The sequence below is a fragment of the Papilio polytes genome, unplaced genomic scaffold, assembly GCF_000836215.1.
Source record: "Papilio polytes unplaced genomic scaffold, Ppol_1.0 DF824102.1, whole genome shotgun sequence".
Lineage (NCBI taxonomy): Eukaryota > Metazoa > Arthropoda > Insecta > Lepidoptera > Papilionidae > Papilio > Papilio polytes.
The window spans coordinates 3,992,956-4,018,790 of record NW_013525102.1 but is presented as its reverse complement, the minus strand read 5'-3'; the positions used below and the strand labels follow the sequence as shown (position 1 = coordinate 4,018,790).

The 25,835-nt window shown below is 33.8% G+C and overlaps 2 protein-coding genes across 3 annotated transcripts in view; both read right to left on the bottom strand.

Moving 5' to 3' along the window:
• LOC106099827 lies at window positions 1-20,556 on the bottom strand. Of its 2 annotated transcripts, XM_013278495.1 has the most exons (9): window positions 19,335-20,556; window positions 12,435-12,684; window positions 11,475-11,561; window positions 8,304-8,621; window positions 7,739-7,879; window positions 4,822-5,035; window positions 1,299-1,388; window positions 1,127-1,177; window positions 457-543 (listed from the first exon to the last, which is right to left on the bottom strand). In XM_013278495.1, the coding sequence occupies exons 1-8, from the start codon at window positions 20,444-20,446 to the stop codon at window positions 1,137-1,139; spliced, it is 2,253 nt and encodes a 750-aa protein (XP_013133949.1). In that variant the 5' UTR covers window positions 20,447-20,556; the 3' UTR covers window positions 457-543; window positions 1,127-1,136. The 2 variants fall into 2 exon arrangements, with proteins under 2 accessions (XP_013133948.1, XP_013133949.1); XM_013278494.1 differs by lacking the exon at window positions 1,127-1,177 and having other exon boundaries at window positions 1-543.
• A 2,160-nt stretch (window positions 20,557-22,716) lies between these two features.
• Window positions 22,717-25,835, bottom strand: part of LOC106099896 (alpha-tocopherol transfer protein-like) — a 5,834-nt gene continuing 2,715 nt past the window's right edge. Inside the window, exons 2-7 of the mRNA XM_013278583.1 lie at window positions 24,819-24,981; window positions 24,287-24,446; window positions 23,958-24,129; window positions 23,363-23,563; window positions 23,080-23,185; window positions 22,717-22,943 (exon numbers count right to left, since the gene is read on the bottom strand). Coding sequence (XP_013134037.1) covers window positions 22,792-22,943; window positions 23,080-23,185; window positions 23,363-23,563; window positions 23,958-24,129; window positions 24,287-24,446; window positions 24,819-24,960 — 933 coding nt within the window. The 5' untranslated portion in view covers window positions 24,961-24,981 and the 3' untranslated portion in view covers window positions 22,717-22,791. The remainder of the gene's footprint in view (window positions 22,944-23,079; window positions 23,186-23,362; window positions 23,564-23,957; window positions 24,130-24,286; window positions 24,447-24,818; window positions 24,982-25,835) is intronic.

The window sequence follows — 25,835 nt, the reverse complement described above, 5'->3', positions numbered from 1 at the left end:
GAGAAATACACAATATTTATTTCGTTAGCAGTACAACCACGAACTTTCATAATTGAAATTATTTTAAAACGACTAAAATATTTACAAACATAATAACAATAGGTATGCATAGAATAATGACTGAAATTATTAACAAATTAATGCCTAAATAAATTTTATCACATTTCTTTAAGATACCTTTAAATAGTATTACAAAATAATCAACTTTGTTATATTTTCTATCTCTAACCTATACATCTTACAATGGAATTATATCGATATTTTACTGACGTCAAAAACATGTAGTTTTTCAATGGAACATCTTTGGAAGTATACGTAATACGTTCGTGTCATAACTCGGAATACTTTTATTCGTAATATCGCATTATTGAAAAATGCAAGTCTCAAGTCAGAATTTTTCTATTTCAATCCAGTCGTATGAAAATTGCGACAATAACATTGGGAATATATTTCAATGGCTTCATTCGCAGTACCACGTGGTTCTTCTTACTTTCTTGTCACCAGAACGTCGGACCTCACCCGGCACACCGCGAAGGGAGTTGTCTGTAATCAAAAGAAAAACTTATAAGTTTAAACATGTACTTTTTTAAAACAAGAAAATAAGAGTTGCTACAGTTTAACAATTTCATTGGTTACATTTAATATCCTCAAGATACTACAGTTTACAAGTTTCAAGTTCTGTTGTAAACCACAGTAAATTTACGAGTATATATTAATGCACTAAAAATCAACTAAAACCTCACACAATGTCTATTTGTTCATCAATATCAAACTATTTACATTCGCCATATACATATATAAGTAACAGTTACTGCATTTACTATTAGGTAACTTTATCCGGCCCAAAACCAAGAATCGTTAACAATACATATTTAATTTCAATTTTAAAGACACTGATGCATAAATTTGCATAAAAATATTTATCCACGTAGAAAAAGGAAAAAATTACAATAAACTAAACGAAAATCATATTCAGCAACTCTTAAATAAACCAAATTCTACAACTTAAACATAATGATAAATGCATTGAAATCAAGAACTACTCAAGACAGCCACAAGATGCAAGATATGCAAGAGAAACCAACCCAAAAGATTAGAACAGAACTACATAGTATGAAGTACTGACCTAAAGCAATTCAATGGTGTAACTTCACGTATACGAAACCATCTAACAGACCTGGAGAGAGATGTTATTTTGTTTGTTGATAACTATATCAGAATTAAACACAGTTATGGTGCATGTGCAGAAAATATACATCGAATGTTTAAAAGTGCTCGTTATTTGGAAGAGAGCTTACATTTGTCATCGCTTCGCTCAGTCTCCGATGACTCTTGACTGTTCATTGAAACCATCGATACTCTCTTATTTCGCTGCTGCAAAAGGAGTTCTGTAACAAAAAAGTTTTAACTTTATTAGCAATTAAACTGTTATTTACACACAAGTTTTTTCTGTTTTAAATTTACCAGGCACTGGATATATTTTATGACAGCAGCAATTATAAGTAGACAATACATAAAACTGTTAAAACGGTCAAGGGCATAAACAGTAGTCCGTTTGAACAGCGAGCGATATCTAAAGATTATATTGTAGATCTGCGCAGCTTATTCTATTTTTATATTTTCAAAGGAAAACCGGTGTTATAAATCCGTCGCGAGGACGGCCAGTGTAACGATTGCTATTCCACTTTGATATCTCGCTGAGGCCTCACCTGACCGACTCGGCGACAACGATAACACGCCGATAAATAAAGACATAACTACGAACAAAGAAAATTTGTTTGTTCTAGATTAAATTGTTTTTGTACAATAAATAATGAAGTTTGTAGAAAATATTATGCAACTTTTGTACCAATTTGGGTTTATACGACTTTTATGTGTACGAAATAATATTCAGTTCATCTTAGAAATTAGAATAAAATCGATTTTTCTAAAAGTAATTGGTTATATACAAAATGTAAATATTATACTAAAATATAAACTTGTAACCATAAATAGAGGAGCAATAACGGACGGACAATTGTTGACAATTCAAAGCACAATATTGATAGCGGCAGACCGGTATTAACGTCTCAAACTGCAGTTATTGTTAGGAAACTATCTTATTGCTGTTACATTAAAACAATTCCAGTGCACCGATAGACCTAATTTATTGTTTGTTATGATAACGTCGGCCTGCCATATTACACGCGACTAGGCGCCAATGTCACTATACAACATTTGATGCATGAATCAAAAATAGATAACGGTTCAATCTTTGTGCTAATTTTAACAAACATTTTTCACTGTATTCAGATTTCGTAACCGTATAATTAAATAAGTTACTTCTTTTTCTTGTCAATTTAGGCCAAGGTAAGTGTTCAACGTCAGCTTCAGTTTAGTTAATTAGTCGCTGGACCACAAATTAAACTTGGGTGTAGCTTGAAACAAATAACGGACTGATGCTAAATCAGTGGTATAGTACCTTCATCGTCGCAGAGTCAACATACATTAAAGTGAAATGTGTTTTGTTAAACAAAGGTGTTCACGTATTTGAGGGAAAGGCAATCGTCGCTTAATAGGGTTGTTGTAACAAAGAAACGTTACTAGAAAGATTTATACACCAGTTTACGCTTATCGATTTGATCTCAGCGAGAATGTGGGCATTGTTACGCCGAGAGTTGGTAACGATCACACTTTCGCCATTACGTTCCTTCAACGCTTTTCCTATAAAATTTTCCTAAAGACTTTTTTTATTCGGGGACACCCAGTCACGATAAACGACACGAACGCGTGAAATGTGTTTACTTAATGTACTAATGGCTTTTTATAACTAAACTTTTATTCAAAATAGAAGAAAAAGTTTTTTACTCGTAAGAGGCAAAAATTTCTGGTTATGTTTCCCTGAAAATTCGACTTCAACCGTGGACTAACCTTGCTATTAATTTTACGTATATAGGTCACGCCGAAAATCTTAAGGCTATCAACGATGAGATAACTCTAGGTCATTGTTATCTTATCATCCATAGATTACAAAGAAAGAATAAATTACGGTAGGCAATAAAACAGTCGAGATGCGTTCCCACAGATGACAGAGGCGACACATGCAATGCATCGGATGGGCTCTACGGCCAGTCATCGACCCCGCGTGCGTCACTCGATACACTTTATCGCATGCTCTTCCGTCACGTACAAGACGGGGAGCAGATGACGGTCAATTAAAAAGTTTGTCCGTATTAACTATGCGGAGATCGCCGACGGCCTCGCGCCAACTAAATAGGGTTCTTTATGAGAAATGTCTGAACTTTGTCTATAGTTCCGAACACTATGAGGACGATTAATAAATAAAATTAACAGAGAAAATCAGAGATCCTAATCTTTAGCGGTTATCCATCTAGCATCGTTTTCAGATTTTAAAATCAAACTAATATCGAGAATTTTCAATTTTCAAAACTATGCGTTAACCATTTCTCTAACATCCGTCAAACTTGAGCTAATCACGTTACTTGATGATAGTATCTTTATTATCACCAGTCCAGTAGAAACTTACATAATACTAAAGGTAATAATTGCGTATTCAAAACTATAACAGGGTTTTCCCATTTGTTTTTCCACTATATGTAACTTGTTTTCACAACAAACGATATTTACTGACTATAAATAGCAAATACAAACAACGAAATGAGGTCTAGAGTAGATTAATATCTCTATTCAAACAGGCTATTTGTGTACGAGTATTCAGTTGGTAAACAAAATAATTCTAATCAATGTGAATGTAGTGAAAAAAGGCTTATACTAAATTTCTACTTAATATGTAGATATGAGTACCGAGAGTTTGATTCCAAACATGTCTGAGTGTGTCACGGAATCATCAAGCCACATTCATTTCGCTGTGAGTTAATAATTGAATGCTTCCTGTTGCTTCCTTCTATACGCTTAATTATTCCCTCTCACAACTTTAGAAACCCAACCCTACACGTTTAATTAACTGCTACACTCAGAGTCTTTGGTGTAGATTTTGTATGAGAAATATAGGTACTATTTAATAAATCACTAAACGTTTTTAAATAATTAACTAACCATAACATTAATGTTAAACAACTGGTCATCTTTATTAATATTATAAGGAGTCAAGATTCGTATTATACGTGTTTGATTCACGTAAAACTACTGGGACAATTTTAAATTACCATTAGAAAGATAACTTATTTGTTATTAACATAACATGTTTTTCATTATATTCAATTTTCACGCGGATGAAGTCGCGAGCAGAGGTTAGTTATTTGTTCAGTTGCAGTAATATTTCAAGAAAAAATACACGCTTTAGCTACAAAATAAGAAACTACAAATATTTAGTTATAGAGTAACAATTACATCCGACAAAATGCAGTGTATAGTGCGCAGTTGTACAGCGTGACCGGACAGCTGATGTGAACAGACACGACGTTGCCTAACAAGCTCCTACAATACCGCTTTGTATCAAACTGCTTTAACTGGTCACTTATATTCGCATAATTTGCAGCTTTGCACTCTCAATTTACTGTGCAGGATATTTTAGAATACAACTAGTGGAATTGAAGCACTATTACTCTTATCATTTATTTTGATTGGTAGATACTGTTCCTTTAGATAGTTTGTAAAACCCTTTGATATTTTTATTGTTGACTAGATTTTATAAATTAAGTAAAAATATGTAGCTTCTTCAGTTTGATTCTACTAATTTATAATGAAATGCGATTATTTAATTACCAGACACTATCACCGAATTATATTTATTACTTTATTATTGATTTTCCTTTCAACATTTCATCTTAGTTCTATGCTTAATCTGAGAACAGAGCTTACCTTTCTTCTGCATGGCTTGTTCCCATAGTAACGACGTGATCTCCTCGACCCACGCGTTCCTGATGCCGGTATCTCTCGTCTCCAATTTGTATGACTTAAGGTTTCGCTTTTTATACCATATCGTGAACTTGTACAGGTCCTGTTCCTTCGCCGTGATGCCGAGGTCGTCGACCGGAATGTGGTCTTTGTATATGAAGAACTCCACGGTAAGTTGCTGGAAATTAAAGATAAAGTTTTTTGTATATTGGTTCATGAAAATCCTGAAATGTTTAAACTCAAAACAATTATTTTTACATTATAAAACACTATTTTATCGCGTCATGTAACTAAATATTGAAATTAGACACAGACAGAAGTTTCGTGTAATATTTAATGCAATTCCTTAAAACTTCATTCAACAAAAAAAATCTTACATTTACACACTTGAAAAAGTTACAATTAATTCCAATTTTCTAAACTAGCACTAGTGCGTAAAAGCGTCGAGCACTACTTACTCTGTGAATTATAGTTAATTAATTAGAGAAATATTTTAATCTGCGGGACGAATCCGGATGTAAAACGGAAATCAAAGCATGAAGCGGACATATTCTACTCCGGCAAGAATCAACTTAGTGCTTAGCTTAAAAACTCATACATTTTGTAAACAATGCACGAACGTTTAAGTCACGTATTTTTGCATTGTATCGCGATTATCGTATTTACAAACAATAGAGTTTTTCCCTGGTATGTTACGTGTTTCCCGTGTCATCGGACAGTAAACTCAACGGTGCGTGGTAATTAGTCGTTCCGTAGCAATGACAAGGCCGTTTCCTACCAGTTTATGAAGTTAAAAATGAGGCTATTTCACTTTAGCGCTGTTTCGCGTGAAATGTTTACCAATAAAATAGGTTCATGAAAACATTCGAAACCTTAAGTGGCACGAAACATTTGTAATCTTAATTTACTATATTGTGTTCTGATTTATAAACCGACATTTAATTTTAAATCCGTTGCCAAAATCGAATTTAACAAAAAATTAACAGAACATCTTTTGTCAGTCAACATATTTTTTTTACTTCAATCGTAGTGTATTTGGCTTGGGCTCATCCTCAATGCATATAAATAACGTGAGTACTAGAGTAAACGTTCCTTCGATAAGAAACGATTCGCTAACAGGGTTAAACAGTTTGCGTGGTAGATAAGTGGGTCGGTACTAGGCAGTAAGCAGTCGGCAGTCGCTAGGCAACGATGCCTTCATCTCAGAAATCAGCTTGCGACGCCAGACCGGCGCGCTCAAGTAATAAACTACTTTTGTAATATCCTTCGATATTTCATTGTGCGCCATATTAAGAGGCAGCTATGTTTTTTACAAGTAAATATTATCTTTATAACAAGGATATAAAATAAGTCGATCAATCGCTTCAATTAACAGTTTGTCAATTTTTTCAAATCGTACTATTTAAAATAATTCTTACAACCTAAAGTTAAATTTTAGGGATATATTTCTATATGTTCTCCATAATTTATACTAGTTTTAAATTACTTAGAGATAGCAGTAACTTGCCACTTACACATAATTCAAGGCTAATTAGTGCTAATAATTTTAATTGATCCATTACCGTTTGCTCCGCGAGACCTTAATTAGAAAAGCAGTCTTAATTGAGCCCTCTAAATCTATTAGGTACTGAGTAAAAATCCCCATCTTTCGCCTATAATCATAGTATTAATTTTTATAAATTAAAATGTTTTAGACGTGACCTTTGTACTTTTATGCATTTTTTTGTTAATATGAAGATTGTTATAATTCGTGATTTAATTGTGGTTTCCATTGTGCCAAATACAGACAAAACATTGAAACATCTCATTCAATGCATAGTCGATGGATAGTACTATAATTATTTTGTAATACATCATCGCCTTAATAATGACAATAGTCCGTTATCTTGTGGTCAGTAGGCACAGACTGGGGCTAATGGGACAATGTTAAAATAATGTACTAATATTTTTATTGAGTTTTGATAAATAATGATTCATTGTGCAAATGACTCACCATCGTAGCGCGCGCTATGCTTGATAATGTATGATTTTAAATTGCGTATAACATTGTTTATCAACAATTATTTCATATGTTAATAAATTAATGTTTTATAAATTGTTTTGATTTTAAAAAATATGAACTCGTCTGACCTACAGCTCGGGTTCAGAGAAAAAGATAATTAAAGTTAAGCATTGTTTTTACTTTGTTCAGTTTTTTAGTCTTAAATGTACATATTGTACAGTTTTCTTTTGATTTGTTAATATCCTTATAAATAATTCGGCATACCTTAGTTCACAATCACTATTGAACTGTTTAGGATTCGAAGTTAGTAATTTAACAAAATAAATAGATAAGATTACTAAATAATCATCAATCATAAAGACTTTAAAAGATACGAGAGGTAATTTATTCTTTGCTCTATCTGATAAATAGATAAATAGTTCTGGGTACCGTCTATATACTTTTAGCTCAAAGATTAAATAGCACGTGTCAATACACAAATAATTTCTAGGAATTATTTATCTTTAACTTTCGTACTTATTAAATAAATGAAAACACATGTTTCATAACATTTTTCCCTGAAATTCTGAAAATATTTTAACATTGAGAACAGTGCCATCTATGTCAAGATGGTTACTATGCGAAGTTAAAACATCACGCGTTTTGCTTGACTTCCTCTAGACATCAGGGCTACATTTCCATTTATGTATTTTTCGTTTGTATCTATATATTTGTTTTGTTGTCTAATCTGCTTGACCAATTTTGAAGACTAAGATCTTATTCCTATTTTTTTCAATCTCATCAAATTTGTACAAATCCGCCTATGCCTGGTTACTTCTATTGTGCTATAAATAGTATGATAAAGATATGTAAATCAATACGAAGCATCTAGTAACTAACCTTTCGGTACACAGCCGTGATCAGTACGAGCTTGTCAAAGAGGAATATCCTCATGAGCTGGCGGCGGCGACGCGCGCTGTCCATCGCGTAGAACTCGTTCTGTCGCAGTAGTCGACCTTGATTCAGTAGATTTAAATGTGTCTGCAAAAACAATACAAACTTTATAATAGTCCATTGTAACAGGTAATTCTATACACAAGTAACATTTCAAATAAGACAGTTTAAGTAAAATTTTACTTTGTATTTAGATATTTACGTAAAGTTATTTTTGGGCTAATCTAAAAATACGTTTAAAATTACAGATATTATTTCCATAACAATTAGAACTTGACTTGTTTAATTTACGATATTATAATTTTGTCCTTCCAGATAATAGCTGATAATCATTGTAAACCTATTTATTTTATTAGTATTTCTCATTAAGCCCTTATCTAGTCGTGTAATACACCTTGTGTAGATAAACGTTGGGTTTACCGTGAATTTTAAAGAACGACAAATGTGTACGAACACTAGCTATCTCTGTTTTTCAATACTCTCATAATAAAGGTGTTCGTGTATTACTCACCGGACAGTCTCTTATGTTTTCTAGAGCCATTATACCATCGACTGCCGTTAGTACGCACTCGACCATGGTCTTAGCGAGCTTCAAACTTTCCAAAGGCGTTTCGTCACTGTCCGAAGATTCGCCATTACTGCCCCCAGTCTCGTCACTGTCTACACTCAGCTTAGATATCCTAGAGTCCGATTCACAGCGTTCGTTTTCATAATTTATATAAGTCTTTACTAAATCTTCTAGGAATAATTTATACCGCGGTATCCTTTGAACTGGTTCTAATAAGTAACTGGATAAGTCCAATCGGTCACCTAATTCTAGTTGTCTCGCCTGAAACCAACATCATAATCAATATTCTAATTACACTAATACCTTCATATTTACTTCATTTTTATTAGTTACTAGCTTTCGCCCGCGACTCCGTCCGCGTGGAATTAAAAAAAAAAAGCTAGGAGCCTTTGTGTTCTTCTAGCCTTTGCCCTACATCTCTGTCAAATTTCATCTAGATCCGTTCAGAAGTTTAGGTTACAAACTTTAACAAAGATGTTTGTCATCCATCTATTTCAACTTTCGAATTCATATTATTAGTTTGATTAGTATGACTACTACTTTTGATATTTCTGAAGTGAAGCTGAAATTGTAATGCTGTGAATATAAAGCGTATAAATTTCTGTTTTATCATAATCAGGAAATTATTAAACTAATAATGCGTTACCATCTTTAGACTCATTCAAGTGCTAACTACTGTAATAACAGCGATTACGCATACTATTAATATGTAATAATAATACCGGATTTAACCAAAGTAATCATGTATAAGTACTATAACAAATTGGTCATCTTTATTATTTTACTAAGTTAAACAGTGCGAAGAGTAAGTATATAATCTACTCGTATATCTAAATACTATCTACCTAAACTAACTAATTATAATAAAGCGTAAATAAACACTTCTTTGTTGCCTAAGATGTCAGAAATTACAGCATATTTTTGAATAATTCTATTTAAAAAAACCCTACACTCGTTACGCTTTATGCTATATATTTTCACGACATTAAACTTAGTGAGTAAATATTTTGGATAAAAACCCTAATGTGGGAAAGAGACCATACGATACGAGCTGCCGAGATACGACATTTGCAATTGAGAATTTGATAAATGTAAACAATAAAATAAAGTTTTTATAATTTTAGAAACAGCTAGTACATGAATAAATGTAAGCTATCCTGTAACAATATATTTTAAAAATATACCATTTATAAAACGATATTAGTATCAGATTATTTACTAAGATTACTCAATGATAAACTAACACAATAATTATGATAAGCCATTGTAAAAGCTTGCGATCGCTTGATAATTTTCTATCGCCTTTCACACGTTATGCATATGTAATTAAAATCGAGTGAAATGTTATGATTAAAAAGTGGGATCACTGGAGCAGAATCATCAGAATAAGTAGACTGAGAAGTTTGTTAGAGAGGAAATGGAACGAGGCAATATGTGAACTTTCACTCATCTTGAATTAGACTTTTAACTTCAGACTTGACTTCGTAAAGGTTTAATTTTGTATGACATGAAATAAATAAAAAAAAACAGCATTCATCCGTAATTAAAGGAAGATAAGGTACAAATAAGATCACACCAAACATTGTACCATTCGAAGTTAATCTGAAGACGTATTTTCAGTTTAATCAATACAAAATATATACTATTGTTACTGTAACCAGATAACTGCGGATGTTCAGAAAAATGATGAATCCAGATAAAGATATTTGAATTTTGAAAAGAGAAACAAATAACTTTTGTGAGAAATGAAACTCAATATGCTAGCTATACGATCGTTAGTTTATAAATTAAGAAGTATATAAAAATGAATGAAGTTGATATTCAAAGTCAAAGACATTTCCTCTGAGGTACAACGCTACAAAAACATATTGATATCTTATTATTTTAAATAAGAATAAAAGGGATGACATGAAATTTGAATAAGATTGTTTCGGCAGTTGGAACCTATAGTATTTAGCAAATAGACTGTATGTGCGAATAACAGTGCCAACAAAGGCTGCAGTTGAACCAGTCACGATTATACAACGAGGAAGTAACACCAGTTACACTCCGCCGCCGCTGATGCAAGCCAGCGCGGAAAACAACAACTAAACGATCATTTGTACAAAATCCACCCTCTAAAGGATGGATAGTAAGATTGTTTCGGATCGACGCAAATTAATAATATAAATAATAGTAACCGCTTAATTTGTTTTTTTTTTTTTAAATGACTCCTTGTAGGAAGGCTCCTTGATCGTATTACTACTTGACGTAGGTTTTGTGGTTACACGGTCGTTTATCCGTTCTAAAATAAGAACCTCATGAAACTATTGTATTATACTTTAATTAACATAAAACCAGGCATAGATGTAAACATATTATCGTATAACAATTTATATGTAACCAATAAAAAGTTTTACATTTTCGCCGAAAACTTTCGAATTTATCGAACTTCAAAACATTATTGAAGTTACGTTTCCAGTTACGATAATATTTGAGTATGGGTGAATCCCATAAAAAAAAATATCGGAATTGATAAGGAAATATATATAAAAACTAAATTAAATAATTGTTTAGGGTATCCCCGAGACGTCACCGGATATTGTATGATTACCAGAATAACATTTCCGGTCAAGATAAATTAAAACGATGAATTATATTAAAATCACGTTTTATTACGCAATCAAATTTTCCTACAAAATAATCAGTGTACTATAAGCGACAATACCAATATTTCGTTTTTATGCTTTGTATAACATGGTTCATGTTAAAGGTGTTTGCCTTCGTCTATTCACTAAAACGTCTACAATAACCTCAGTTGAACCCACCACCGTCACGGTCATGCCATTATATTTTTGCTTCAATCATTTTACGCAAAAGTCTCTGAGTTTTGTGAACTGAATTTAAACTCTGTAAGCTATCTAATGTCTTCGTTATAACGACTACTTACTGATATAACTGCGAAATTTTAGATGGATGGATCTTTGTTAGAGTTTGTAGTCTAAACTCCTGAACAGATCTCAACGAAAGGCATAGATGTTGAGGATAGTCTGGAAGAACAGATAGGCTACTTATGTACTTTTGTTTTAACACCATGCGAAGAGAGTCGCTTTAAAGTTAGTAGATAATATTTACCTGGAAAAATTGTTTGTGTTCGTAAACCAGTCTCGTAGCTCTCTTATTATTTCTAGAATACATTACGTACATATTAAACCTCTGCTCCTGTGGAAAAATATAAACAATTTTATGGATTTTGGAATAAATTCATTACAATTTAGCTTAGATCAAAATTCAGATTATAATATTTATATAACAAAACAGCAAACACAGTTCATAATTTTAAATAATGAAACAGACATCAATATGTCCCTTAGCTATGTTAAACTTATCATGTGTCATCAAAACTTGTTACTTACTAATACTTTGTATTGTAAAATACTTTCTAATCCTAGAAAGCTATTGAAAGTAAAAACAAAGAAATTTCACGTATAAAGTTCAAGTCGGCATTGAACCGTAAGCAATAGTTGTTTAATTATAGCCCTTTTTGCGTACATCGAAGCGTAGTTAAATTCTAATGCTTTCACTGATCAGTACTGCACCAAGAACTATACAAGCCTCACGACGGCAAGTCGAGGAACTGTGCAGAATCGTGCATTACTAATAAGATTTATTTAAATCGACCATTTATAACAGAGCCATGGCCTTACCGCGGAAATCTCTCACTTGTTATATTTTATGGATCATAATAGATAGTTGATCGGTCTAATTACATTGGTGGAGTTACCAAGGCTTAGAAGCACGCAAACTCACGGACCGTGACACCGATGTTTTTATAAGTTATTTTTTTATTTGAAATTTTTGTAATCTGTACCTAGTCAGTGGTTTTCTCAGCCGAGTTGTTTGAATTCTTCAACTTAGCTATCATATGTGACTGCATTAACAAAGTAAAATGTAAAAGAAAATGTCAAGCAAAACACTTGAAAATTTAGTTTAAAACAAGAAAAATTTATACCTAATATTAGTAATAAATGTAATAATAATTTTTCGCATGTAAATAATAACACAATACATAAAATAAAAGAGGTAAACACTTACGAATCTCCTAAAACACTGTCCCAATTTCCTAAGGTCATTTTCGCAGTCTCGCAACGCCGGTAGAAATTCCTCTGCATGAAATCGGCAAATGCGCTCTATGTTTGCAAAAATGTCTGGTTTCATCCCCCGCATCGAGGGCGGTATGTCTTCTCGAAACATCTCCGGTATGTAATCTTCAACCACGTGTTTCAAACGTTCCACATAAACATTTTCCGTATGTAACAACTCATTTACACGCTCCGTTAGTCGTCTGTAACAAAGATATGAGTTAATTTTTGAATACATAACACACGACCATCATTCAAAGGATTAGGTAAAGATTAGCGTTATTCTGAAACTCCCACGTCTCATCTTTTGTTTGTGTTATACTCTTTGTTATTTACAAGATCTCTCGTAACACTTTACAAAGAATCATTATCGCCTTCAACTGATTAGTTCGAATTTACTGATTGACTTCTATGAAAGATATTACTTGACGTCACCGATGTGACGCAATACATATTGGTGGAAACAGGGATCCTATCACTAGGCGTAAACAAGGGTGGGAATAACCTCCTATATTTCGGAAAATTACAATATTACATGGATTATCTACATTGCCATGGTTTTTTAGTACTTGACAAGTTATGATAAATATGACGATAGCGCTTATCCGGAAAAGTGCAGTATTTTTACATTTTGTATGATTAATACAAAATGGTTACTAAATAAATACCACTACGCTATTTTTATTTGAGTACGACATTTTATACAACTGTAGTTTACGTATAGTATAATACAGATAAAATTACTTTTAAAAATTTTTCCATATTATTCCCCCGAAATTCGTTGCAAAAGATTTTTAATTCACGGACTAGTTCATTAAAATATTTATAATTTTCATCGTGAATTAATTTGATAATTCAACGAAATAGTACATATTAGTGTGCGAGGTCATTGTCTATAAATATATACAAACGGAATATAAACACAACCGCAACCTTGGCATCCACAACTGTTACGCATCTTTAAAAATAAGGTAACTAGAGTTACATGGATTAGTATACACCAATAATTTAGTTCTGCAAAACAATTGTCGCTCATTAAACATAAAAAACTCTAATGTTTCGATTAATTAGCAGAGCAATGCAATGACTTAGGATTTTTTGCCAAATGTTAAGTCTAAACGACTATTTTTTTATTATATTACTCATACCTTTACAGACATATTTCGTATCTTTACTTGCACATTGGCTAAGGCTATCTTAGTAATAAGGTGGTTACTATTATTTATGGTTTTATGTCGCACAAAGTAGATACTAACTTGTAAACAAGTGGTTAAATGACACGCCATAGTACAATACAAATAACTCATTTACCAAAGTTTTGTGTCATTTTTATCAGTAAGAAAAGAAAGTTTAAAATTGTTTGTTGTTCAAATCATCTATGGTAATATATTACCGGTTATGGTAATTACAAGTAAGTTACTTAAATATTAGATATCGAATGTACCGAGGTTATCCTTGGCACAATCAACAATCGGTTTTAAAATGCATTTTTTATAATAATCGATCAAACAATAGAATATCGTTCTTAATGTTACCATCCCACACGTAAAGTTAGCATTCATTACAATATTGTTATGGTTCCAATAGTTAACTTTGTACACACAACAAATAAAAAAATATATACAATTAAAACAAACAAAAGATGTGAAATGTTACTAAACGTTACGTACAATTTATTAAAAAAGGATATTCAATAAATCTTACTTCATATAAAATTCAACTTCGAATAAGATATTTATTTATCCTTGAAAATACTTCATATATCTTTTAGTAATTAATGCACGAATATAACAAACAAGTTTTGTAAACAGTAAACACGTTCTCTTTGTATAACCTCCTTTTATAACTTAGTATAATGTGAACTAATGACGTCATTCTTGTCTTGGGAAATCTACAAATAAATGACTCATCTGAAGTGTCAAAATAAAACAGGTCCGTCACCACGCGCGTTCCCAACCCACACCGTAGTGACGTCAAAACACTCGTACGCGTTGAATAGTAAATAGCCGGTGTTTTAGTGCTATTTTCTCAGGGATATAATAACTATACTAGCATTATAATTAGGAATGTACCGTTGTTACGGTCCTTTTAAGCATTGTTGACTGTTACCACGACCATTTTCAATAACCTGATGGATAAGGATACGTAAATAACTTCTGGACTAAAACAACATGAAAAAGTTGTGTTGCCTGTGAAGGATCGTAAGAACGTATTAGAACTTCTGGACTTCAAAATAACCTGTTTATTCTCAAAATTTAAATTACTATTAATACTATGAATAAACAAGAAAGTGTTAAGATTGGGTGTGGATGGCTACAACGGTAGAGAATGATCAAAGAAAGTATGAATGGATTGTTTAAAGAGGACTTACTGAAGAAGGGAGTAATTTCAGATATGTCGGCCGATAGAAATCTATGAAAGAGCAGCACATATTGTGCCGACCTTCCGCAGGGACAGGGCAAGTTTATGATGACTATTGATGTCTTTATTAAAAGATGTATTTCCAACTGTCAACACTACTGCAATGAGGTAAATATACGTTGAATTTAAAAAAATATGTCGAATGAATGAGTTCATTAGCACGTAGTGTCCTATCCGAAGTCCACTGCATGTCGTTGTAAATAAAGTGATTCATTTGGGCAGATACGCCGCTGCGCCTTATGTAACTTCATTGCAACAATTAGTGCCCATGCACTAGCGTAATTTGCTCCACATTAGACGAAGACAAGAGAATAGTAATGATAAAAGAGATCAAAACAAATGTTAATAAAGAGAGCGTTCTACGGTGGCCAGTATCATAGTCTGAATATATAAATTGTACCGTCCAAAAGTTCGTTTCATACTCCTATCATATATCTAAACCTGTGATTCTCAATGTCTCAGGTGGACAGTCTGGGTTACACAGGATACCCGGCAGGTGTATACGTTACCGGGAAAAAGTTAAGCGACATAAATTGAAGAGTTAGTGGTCACTAAAATCAATAAAATTTTGAACTCCTTTTGTAGACCTTCTACAAGATAAAAAGTTTGACAGTCAGTATAATCTATCGTATATTATTACGACAGTATAAATATATACGCAAAACAGTTTTCATCATTAGATGAAACAATTTATACACCTTCATATTCCAATAACCATGTACTAAAATGAATGATCTGACCGCATTATACTCTGTCCTAATTCGATTATGTAAACACACGGCCTCACTGCCCACGTTCACGGCTAACAACATTGACACATACAAATTGTGCAGATCATATTGCGCACAAAATCTTCGACATCAAGCTACTGTCGCATCCTAATATAAAGTCAATTTAAAATGTTGCTTAGGTGATTTCAACGATGTAATAACAGTCATGATTCATAGCAGAAGGTAAGCAAATGTTAATAATTTCAATTCACACAACTTTCTCCACTTTGCTCACTGACACTAAGCTTTTCCTCAAGCAACTACGTATAGTTTCCGCGTCACAAACGACTTTATTATTATTACCACGGTAAAGTCACCAACACTTCGAAGCAATTTGCGAAGTTCAAAATACAAAATTTACACAAAAAATTAAAAACCCGGAATCGGTTTTATTACGGAAAATAAGCGCTTGCCAAATCACGTTTCTTCGTTATTAAATAGAGGTTTTGTGCCGTTATTAATTGTAATTAAATACATATGGCAAAATTTATTCTACTTGCTTAAATATTATTAAAGAAGCTTGAAATAAAGGAACTACAACACACTTTATTAAATTTTGTTTATGAATATTGGACTGTTATAAGTATTTCTTCATTGTTTTTTGTTATGAATGAATTATTAAGATATTTTTTTTGCAAATCATAATAGCTTAAGACCTATATATATTCTTTGATCACCTTTAAAGCCAAAAATTTAAAAAAAAAATTAATTAATTTAATGATTACTATTAACAACTAAAGTAAAACTTGACTCATATGTTATATAATAATTGTATTTAACTAAGTATGGGGTTATAATCTTTGTTATGAGCTTATTCGCTTCTGGAAATAAATAATTGAAGCATAATTACCATATTACTGTAGTTGTAATAAGTTAACGATATACTAAACATTGTGCTTTGATGTAATACGATTAACATTGGTTAAGGTTAATTGTCAGAATATCGACAGATAATAACATCGGTATTATATAAATGATACCATACATAATACACGAAGCCATAGACAATACTCTTTGGATAGAAAACTCTTAAAGTAGCTACAAAAGATACAATCTCTTACGCTTTCTATTGAAAAAAGTAGACAGGAATTTAGCCTTCCGCAACTTCTGCTTTTTTAAAGTCACATTATATCAAGAAAAACTATGCAATTATCTACTAAAACATTTTTAAAACAAACGTTCTTTGATTGTTTAAATGACAAAAGGGCATACAAATCGTTGCAATGATTGTAACGATTACAATAAGAGATGCAATCCTTGAATTTATGGCCACATACATTGTGATTACATTGACGGTCAAACCTAACCTTAAGGGACAAATGTGAGTGACCTATAACAAATTTAACCTTTCATTTTTTCTAGAAGTTGAAGGAATAGTTAAATGCTAATTACTAATTTCTTAAGATAATCTAGATAAATAATTTATATATAATGTAAGGTATAGCAACAAATTGAATTGTGTAGGATTTATTTGAATACTCATTGTAACATTCATCATAATATCGATACTATTAGAGATGGACAAACCTTGGACCTAGGGCCACACACAATGTCATTACATGGATGCTTACTATTACAAAACTAAGCCTAAACGATGAATGCGAGGTGAGATCTATTGTAACAAATCTGACCCTTCATCAAGTATTTCAAGGAACTCTCGTATGCCATCTACATATTGTGAGGAAGAACTAGGTCGATCATTCATATTGTCATAATAGCCCTACAGCAACTGGCTATTCAATCCAGTTTAAATCTTTGCATTGACAATCATACTAGAATAGGATAGATAACATCTATTAAAGTCAAATTCAATTCTAATAGCCGATTGCTCTTTATTTCACATTTATTAATAGGAAAACTTCGTGTCGAATTCATGATTTTATCTAAAGTATTTAAATAATGGCCACTAACCATACTTTTGTTACAAAATCTTTCATCGTGTGCTTGATAGTAAACAAATTAAGTCATTGTTAATTTCAACTGGAATAAGTCACGAACGATTCAGTATCTACACGGCTTTTGGCTTTGGACCAAAATTTTAAGTAAAGTGAATTGATTGCTTGTTAGTTTTTTTATAAATGCACTCTCCTTGATTATTTGAATACTATAGTAAATACATTTTGCTTCTATTTACAACGATAAGAATTTAACCACACATTGTTTACAGATTCGAGATAAGCTAAAAATAATAACATACATTTAACCTTGATGGTAAAAATAAGTGTTAATTTTTGTGTAAGTCTATTTCTTGTCACAAAAACAAATCATTCATTAGTCATTTAAAGAACCATAGTATAGTTGAAATGTCTAGTTTATTGTATCACAAGACACTGGTGCTAAGATCAAAAATGGCATTTTACAAATAGTAGACACACATAACGGCATAGGATTTGCAAGTCAATCCTGCAGGTCAAAAAGACAGATGAAGATGACCCGAAACGTGGGTTTTGTGACGTAGATTTTGATGCAACAGTTATTGCGCTAATATGAGATACTCAAGTAAGAGAATATCTATCAAGTAGACAACTAATAGAATGAGGAAACCGAGAAGCAACGACCGCTTGCACATACACTTGCATGTACGAAGTTAAAGTATGTGCGGTGGGTCAGACTTTAGGATAACGGTATTTTAGTAATCTATTATTCTACGTAATACCTACTCTTTATTTGTGCCATCACACATAATCATAATTAGTGGTGTCGACGCCATGGTATTATATCGCTTAAAAAATCCTGCTTGTAAATAAATCACTCAACATTTAAATAGTGTTATATCTTTGTTGGCATTATTGTCTGATTTATTTCTACTCCAAGTGTACTAAGTCTACACTAATGTACGTGCCATTCAAATCATAATGTCACCGTTCGTCAGTGTGCACACATCTATATGGCAACATGGTCGTGTTAACTACGTACCTGCTGCGAACCATATGAATAAACATCAAGGTGAAACCACAGCGCGGCGTCACCGCGGCGTGCAATTATCATATATCAGCTATTATAAATTTGTACTGATTCTCATCAATCTGTTGTTGCATAATTACGAGACCTCCGTTAATGATAATTTAATCTATTTATCGAAAAAGCGCAAATCGTTTTGTCAATTTTACTTCATCGACGTCATAATTGTTGAAAGTAAATCGAGGTGTCAAATATGTCGGTTTACATTTATCAACAATTCCTACTAAATGTTTATCAGTAAATTCGTTTTATCTAATCCTCTAGGTACCTCCTTAGCATAATGAGAAAATATATAAGTATGTAGATAGTTACTAACTCGAAATCAGCTTCGATTTCAAAGACTCAAAAGTTAAAATCAGCTTAAGTTGCATAAATGCAAACCCATTATCTACTAAATTTTATTTAGAATATTCTCTTATTACATTTTTAAGTAAGTGTCTAAAGTTACTAAGAAAATTGAGCAATTGATTGAAACACTTTCGTCTTGACCTAGAATCTCTAAAAATTATAACAGCAGTTAAGCCTTTCTTTAGATTTAATAAATAACATAGACGTAGTGCAAAAATATTCGATACACCGCACTGAGCGTATACCTAAACACTTCAAAAGCTATATTTTATCGTTTATCAATATGTGACAATGCCTCGCTGCGTTATCGCAAATATTTTCACAAGATATGTAGGTAGAAAAAATTAACCTACCGTCGATATTTCTCCTTTTTCGATTCCACCGGTATCAAAACCGGCTCCGAAGACTTTGATATACACCATTCGTTCACTGCACTCACAGTGAGGAATTCAGTGTCTGGAGCGTGGCATACTTCCGAACCGAACTCGTCCGAGGACACGGTGATGCTATCATACTTCTGATATGGCACCATGTCGAATGAGGATATCGACTTAATACTGACATTGTCATAATTACAGCGTTCACCGGATCCACCGGAAGCGTCCGAAACGATATCACCTTCATCACTTTCATACTCATTGATTAACGTATCGGTGGAATGATCAGTCGATAGTGTATCAGTTCTTCCATCGTCGTTATTGACTACATAGTCTTCACCGGACTCCGCTTTATCGCTGTCCGTGGAATCGCTACTGTTATCAGTAGATGATGACTCCACACTCGCAGCCTTTGTTTCTTCTTCATTGTCTGAAACTTCCGAGGTCTTGAGTCGCAGTAACTTTTCCAAATCACTTTGTTTAACACCGTAAGACCAATGCGTTTCACCCGTATGTCCTTGACTTCCAATTGTAGACTTCTTTCGCATGACCGGAGGTTGTCTCGTTCGTCGCAATACGATGGGTGAACTAGGAGGTGTAGCGAATGAGAACTGGATATCTTTGGTTATGCTTTCATCGGGAACGGGTGATTTACTATCGATAGAAGAGCTATCGTTAAAAGGTTCCGGCGGCGGAGGCGCGGGTCTGTGCGGCTTTAGCGAGGAAGATTTTCTGTCTGACGCAAATCCCGAAGAACTTGATTCATAACTAATTTCTGACACGTTTGACAAAATAGAATTCACTGATACGTTCGAATGCCTATCCTGAGAATTAGTCACTGGGCACAAATGTTGAAAATGCATTTGTATAGGATTAACAACACTAGTTAAGCTTCCAAGCATAATGTCTTTAGGTTTCTCCAACGATTCACTAGAACCACCGAAGTTGTTGACGACCGTACGTTCGAAGTGCAATATCATCTCTTTAACGCTGGCCCTTTCTTTCCTAACAACGACGTCTTCATCGGTGGTGTCTCCATTTGACAGGAGCTCGTCGTCGAAACGGTTGTTGTTGTCCTCTTGCGTCATAATGGAGTGCTGGCAGTTCTAGTATTGCACAAGCACAATTGTTACAAACGGAACACGAATCATATCAAGGCGCACGTCGAGTGCGCACAAAGGCACGCGCGCGCGCTCGCCTCAACACAACACTACTGAATTAAAATGCAGCGCTCGCGCCCGCTCCCGCGCGGCCTGCGCCTACGTCACACCACGCTGCGGCCACTATCAGCTAAATTATGCCGTATCAATGATTAATTGTTTATGAATTTTTAAGCCATTTTTTTTAATGTGATATAAAATGTTCAGTGCCTACCTTTAGTTCAAATTGAGGTATTTTTAAATTTCATAAAAAAACTTGTTACTTATATTAACAATATACTATACAATATGCCATAACACTTTTAGTACCTAATTAATTACGGATGTGGAAATTAATTTTAATTAAAATGAAAAAGTCATTATTTAATTAAGCCTAATTTTGAACGTAATGTTTGTCTGTGCCATTTTTTTTAACGAAAAAATTTTCAATTGATTCATAAATGGGTTAAAACTCCTGAAATAATTTGCAGTGTTCACGTTATTGGCTCCACCCAAGTTGCATTGCACCTACACTTTTTTGTTTTATTTAACGGATGGATTAAATGTTATGGAAAAAGCAGCCCTCTAACTGCTAATATAATGCAGATCTGTGTCGTTTGACAATTTCTTTTAAAATTATCCATTTTCTTTTGAGCATAGCTCCAGCGCACATCGGAGAGATAAGGGAGCGCGGAATGCGCTTGCGCAAGGAATGTTAATAGTACATCGCCTTTGTACTTAATCACTTGAAATATTCATATGCACTTCTTAGTATCAGACATATTTAAAAATAACTGCGCTCTCGCCATTGATTATATCTTTCATGAGCGACTTGAGACAGATTATAAATGCGTGATTCATTAAATTTTCATTTATATTACATTTTTTGTTGGTGTTGTAATCTTATAAGTCTTATGCTGGTTTAAAACTTTTTTTTTTAAATTAAGAGTGCAAAAAAGCAATAGTTCAACTTATGTTAAATGATCACCAAAGCAAAAAAATCCTGCAAAATTACATATAGCATTGTACTACTGTGGTGTAAAGTATAAGTGTTAGAAACCGATAATGCAATTTGTTATTATCTGCGGTGTAAGTTCTATATAGGAGAAAAATGTTAAAAAAAAAATTTACTTTACAAATTATTTATAAGTACTTATTTCAATAGGATCTTTTTAAGGGTGCAAGTAACAAGAAAAAATAAGAAATATATGCGAGTGTGCGGCGACGTTGCGTCCGGCCTGCACGGCGCGTCGACCGACGACCGGCGACGCACATGGCCAATGTGGAGTTCATTCGCATTCGATTGTGCCAGAACTTGAGGAATTACGACAACATTACAAAAAGAAAATTAGCGTACCGTGCGAAATTTGCAGCGTAAGATTAACCTACTTTAACGCTCATTACTAAACATTCTTGTTACAGGCAATATTAAAAATGCTTACAGGGACAGATACTACGAAGGATTAATTCCATAATTTTGTAAGATGACAATACTAGTGTTCAGTAGAGGTTTCGATAATCATCATCACCAGCTCACTACACGTCCCCACAGAGGGGCTCGGTGCCTACCCTAAGTTAGGGTGATTGGGCCATAGTCAAACACGCTGGCCCACTGCGGGTTGGTTGACTTCACACATATCTTTGACTTTCGATAATATTACCTATCAATTAACTTCATTTAATTAAAACCTTGTTAATGTTAATGTTCCTGGTGATTAGAACTAATAAAATGAGCCCCTTAGTAGATACGTCTAGTGAGCCGGTGATGGAAGACGAATAAAATGGCGCAGTTTGTATATTAATGTAAAAAAATACCTTTATCAAACGGAAGTTTTTCGCACAAAGACGCTTATAAAGATTTCATTGATATTACATTTATCTACAGTTTATCTTATTTATCGCCGTCTTAAAGATCATCTACAAATATAGTTTTAAAAAAGTTAATACCTAGATGACTGTGAGGTGGACCTTGCCACGTTTTTTTATTTAATGGGAACGACTTATTTAAAATAATCACTTGTAAGTACAAAAGAGAAAGCAAAAGCAGACAGAATTATGATGCGTTTTATACGTCATAATATCCGACTATAGATTGATGATAATGCAATATTTTATTGCCCTACTATCACAATATTATAACAAGCCAGCTACCCGCGGTTTATATTCAAGTACTTTGTTTTACTCATAGACAATCGAGTTTAAAATAAACATATTCAAAGGATGTGACTAATATTTTACTGTATTAAATTAAACATTTAATTATTGTAAATAATAATTGAACTACATTGTACATTCTAATCGACTTCCAGTTGACGAAAGGAACCTTCGACCCCGAATAAAGTGGATGTAGTTTTCGGTTTGCCGGGCCTCTTGGATTCGTCTGATCGGGCTTTGTCTTCATTAAGAAACCAATCTCGGTAACTTTCGACTTTTTGAACCCAATAATCTGAAAAGAAAAATTTATTTTAACTGCATGCTTTATTTTGTTGTATTGAAGGACTTTAAAATTATCTAAAGTCCTTCAAAGACCCTGCATATCCTTTAAATGATGTACTCATTTTTTCTAATAAATGTCGGCCTACCAGTTAACTCTTGCAACTCCCCTTCATCTCCTCCATATTCCTTCGGCAGTACTCTCTTAGGTATTTCTTTATACAAAGCCTCATAATCCTGATTATGTACTCGAATCTAGAACCAGAAATAAATGTATTTAATTTTCGTTAACAAATTGAATTTCTAAAGACGTTGACAACATAACTGTGAGTTTTCACTACTTTAGTACTAGTAATCAAATAGATTGTTCTTGTACTCGTTCTTTAACAGAGGAAGATGAAAGAGAAGTAATCCTTATGTTATTTTACTCACTCTCTTCTTTAATTTTTCACCTAAAAAGGCTTTAAATATAGAATATGCAGCTTCAAAGCCGGTAGGTGTGTTCAAAATGTGATTACTCTTCAGACGAACTGGAAGCGCCTTCTCGAAGCAAGTGATGACTTTCTTGGCCAAAGCTGGCGTCCACTGGCTCAGCACGTTCACCCCTACATTTTTGATATCAACAATTATCTCCTGGAAATTAAAAAAAACATTAATAGATATTTAACTTATATCTAAGTAGTAACTTTTTCTGGTCCTCAAGGCAAGGCAATCATGTTAATTTTCTCTTAGTTCCTCTTATTGCACTCAGTATCCTGTCGTGTTCAATATTATTTTTTTCTACATACAACCATGACAATGTCGCCACTACCTTAATCATACTAATATTATGAATGCTAAAGTTTAGATAGATGGATGGATATTTGTTATAGTTTGTAGCTTAAACGGCTGAACCGATTTCGATCAACATTGGTACAGATATAGAGGATAGTCTGGAAGAACACATAGGCTATTCACTTTTGTTTTTTTTTATTTCACGCGGACGGAGTCGCGGGCGAAAGCTAGTTGAATAATAAATCATATGTACCTCGCCAGAGACAGTGAAATTGTCATCTTCGAGCATCATTATTTCAGTGATCATGAAGGCCACTTTTAAAAGGTCTGACAAATTATACTTTGATGGATTGTAAACGCCGATACGTGTGATGCATATTCTCGGTCCATCTTTCTCCTTGCATTGCTTTAACGGTAAGAAAGCTCTGCAGAACAAAATTTGAAAATAATAATCATCTTAAAATAAAGATCGAAGGAACTCAATGACTTGATGATGACAAGTCCTTTAAGTCCATTTCCACTGAATAAAACAGTTACAAGATTATTTTATTACATATTTTTATCTGAATAAGTTGGTCTTACCCTAATTTTAATATTTCCTGTATTTTCGAATCAAGTGGATCCCTGTTGGAAAAAAACTCAGGCACCACGGACCTTAAAGTGTAGTACATATCCAATTTTTCCTTGCATCTTTCCAAACTAAATTTACTACCGCGTAAAAATGCCACTAACCATTGATCCGCTGTAAATAAAAACAAAGTAGTTATAAATTACAATATGCATCGGTTTTACGGATTTTCGAAAACCAAAATAATATAACAAAACAAAATAAAGTTATGTAGAAATGCGACTACTATGGATCAACTGGCAAACTATTACAATATCCTAATGGTAGAACTGCCTCTGCTTTTGGCATAGTTTCTTGGTATATAACTAGATGGCGCTATTATCAATCAAACATTTATCAATTTAATAAAAATTGGTTAAAAATTGTAATTGAGAATGAAATGTAGTTAAAGCCTACATAATACTGAATATTACATAAATGTTTAAGTTTTCCTCATAAAATAGTTATTCCTTATATTTTGGTTATAAAAGTTTTTTTTTTACTTACATGGATTTACGGTTTGTAAATGAGGCTGCTTCTCAAGCCACGTCTTGAGGACAGATATATCAGACTCTACGCTGCGAGGATTTTCATTAATTTCCTTTTTGGCTTTCTCCTGTAAAAAGTCTGGCAGCGGTCTCACTGTCATTTTAATTGTCTTTTGTTAAAACTGAAATATAAACATTAGGAACTATTACACTTTTATTACCATCCATCCATCCATCCATTCAGCCATATGACGCCCACTGCTGGGCATAGGCCTCCCCCAACGATCGCCACGATGATCGGTCCTGTGCCTCCCGCATCCAGGATACTCCCGCAACTTTGACCAGATCATCGGTCCATCTTGCGGGAGGCCTACCCACGCTGCGTCGACCTGTCCGTGGCCGCCATTCCAGGACCTTGCGGCCCCATCGGCCGTCTGTTCTGCGGGCGATATGGCCAGCCCATCGCCACTTGAGGTTTGCAATTCTTCGGGCAATGTCGGTTACCTTGGTTCTGCTGCGGATCACATCATTTCTGACGCGATCTCGCAGAGAAACTCCGAGCATTGCCCTCTCCATTGCCCTCTGCGTGACTTTGAGCCGCCTAATGTTGCCCGCAGTGAGGGGCCACGTCTCAGTTCCATAAGACAACACTGGCAACACACACTGCTCAAAAACTTTCGTTTTGAGACACTGCGGGAGGTCTTGGGACGAGAGGATACCCCGCAGCTTCCCGAACGCTGCCCATCCGAGTCGGATTCGGCGATTGACCTCCCTCTCGAAGTTGGACCTACCTAGCTGGATGGTTTGTCCCAGGTAGACATACTCGTCAACAACTTCGAGAGTATGGCCTCCGATGGTTATGGGAGTGGGTGAAACATGAACATTAGACATGACTTTCGTCTTGTCCATGTTCATCCTCAGACCCACTCGTTCGGAGGCTCTATTGAGGTCTTCGAGCATTGTACCGATTTTGATGAGAATACGTAGAAGTAACAAAGAACCAATTACTTGAACGCGGAAAGTTACGTGTAAAAAT

Excerpts from the sequence above, each read along its gene's own strand:
- LOC106099827 (XM_013278494.1), bottom strand. The coding sequence starts at position 20,446 with ATGACGCAAGAGGACAACAACAACCGTTTCGACGACGAGCTCCTGTCA. Across the intron at positions 8,622-11,474 it reads AACACAAACAATTTTTCCAG|GCGAGACAACTAGAATTAGG; the intron begins GTAAATATTATC and ends TGTTGGTTTCAG. Across the intron at positions 1,389-4,821 it reads ACAAGCCATGCAGAAGAAAG|AACTCCTTTTGCAGCAGCGA; the intron begins GTAAGCTCTGTT and ends TTTTTGTTACAG.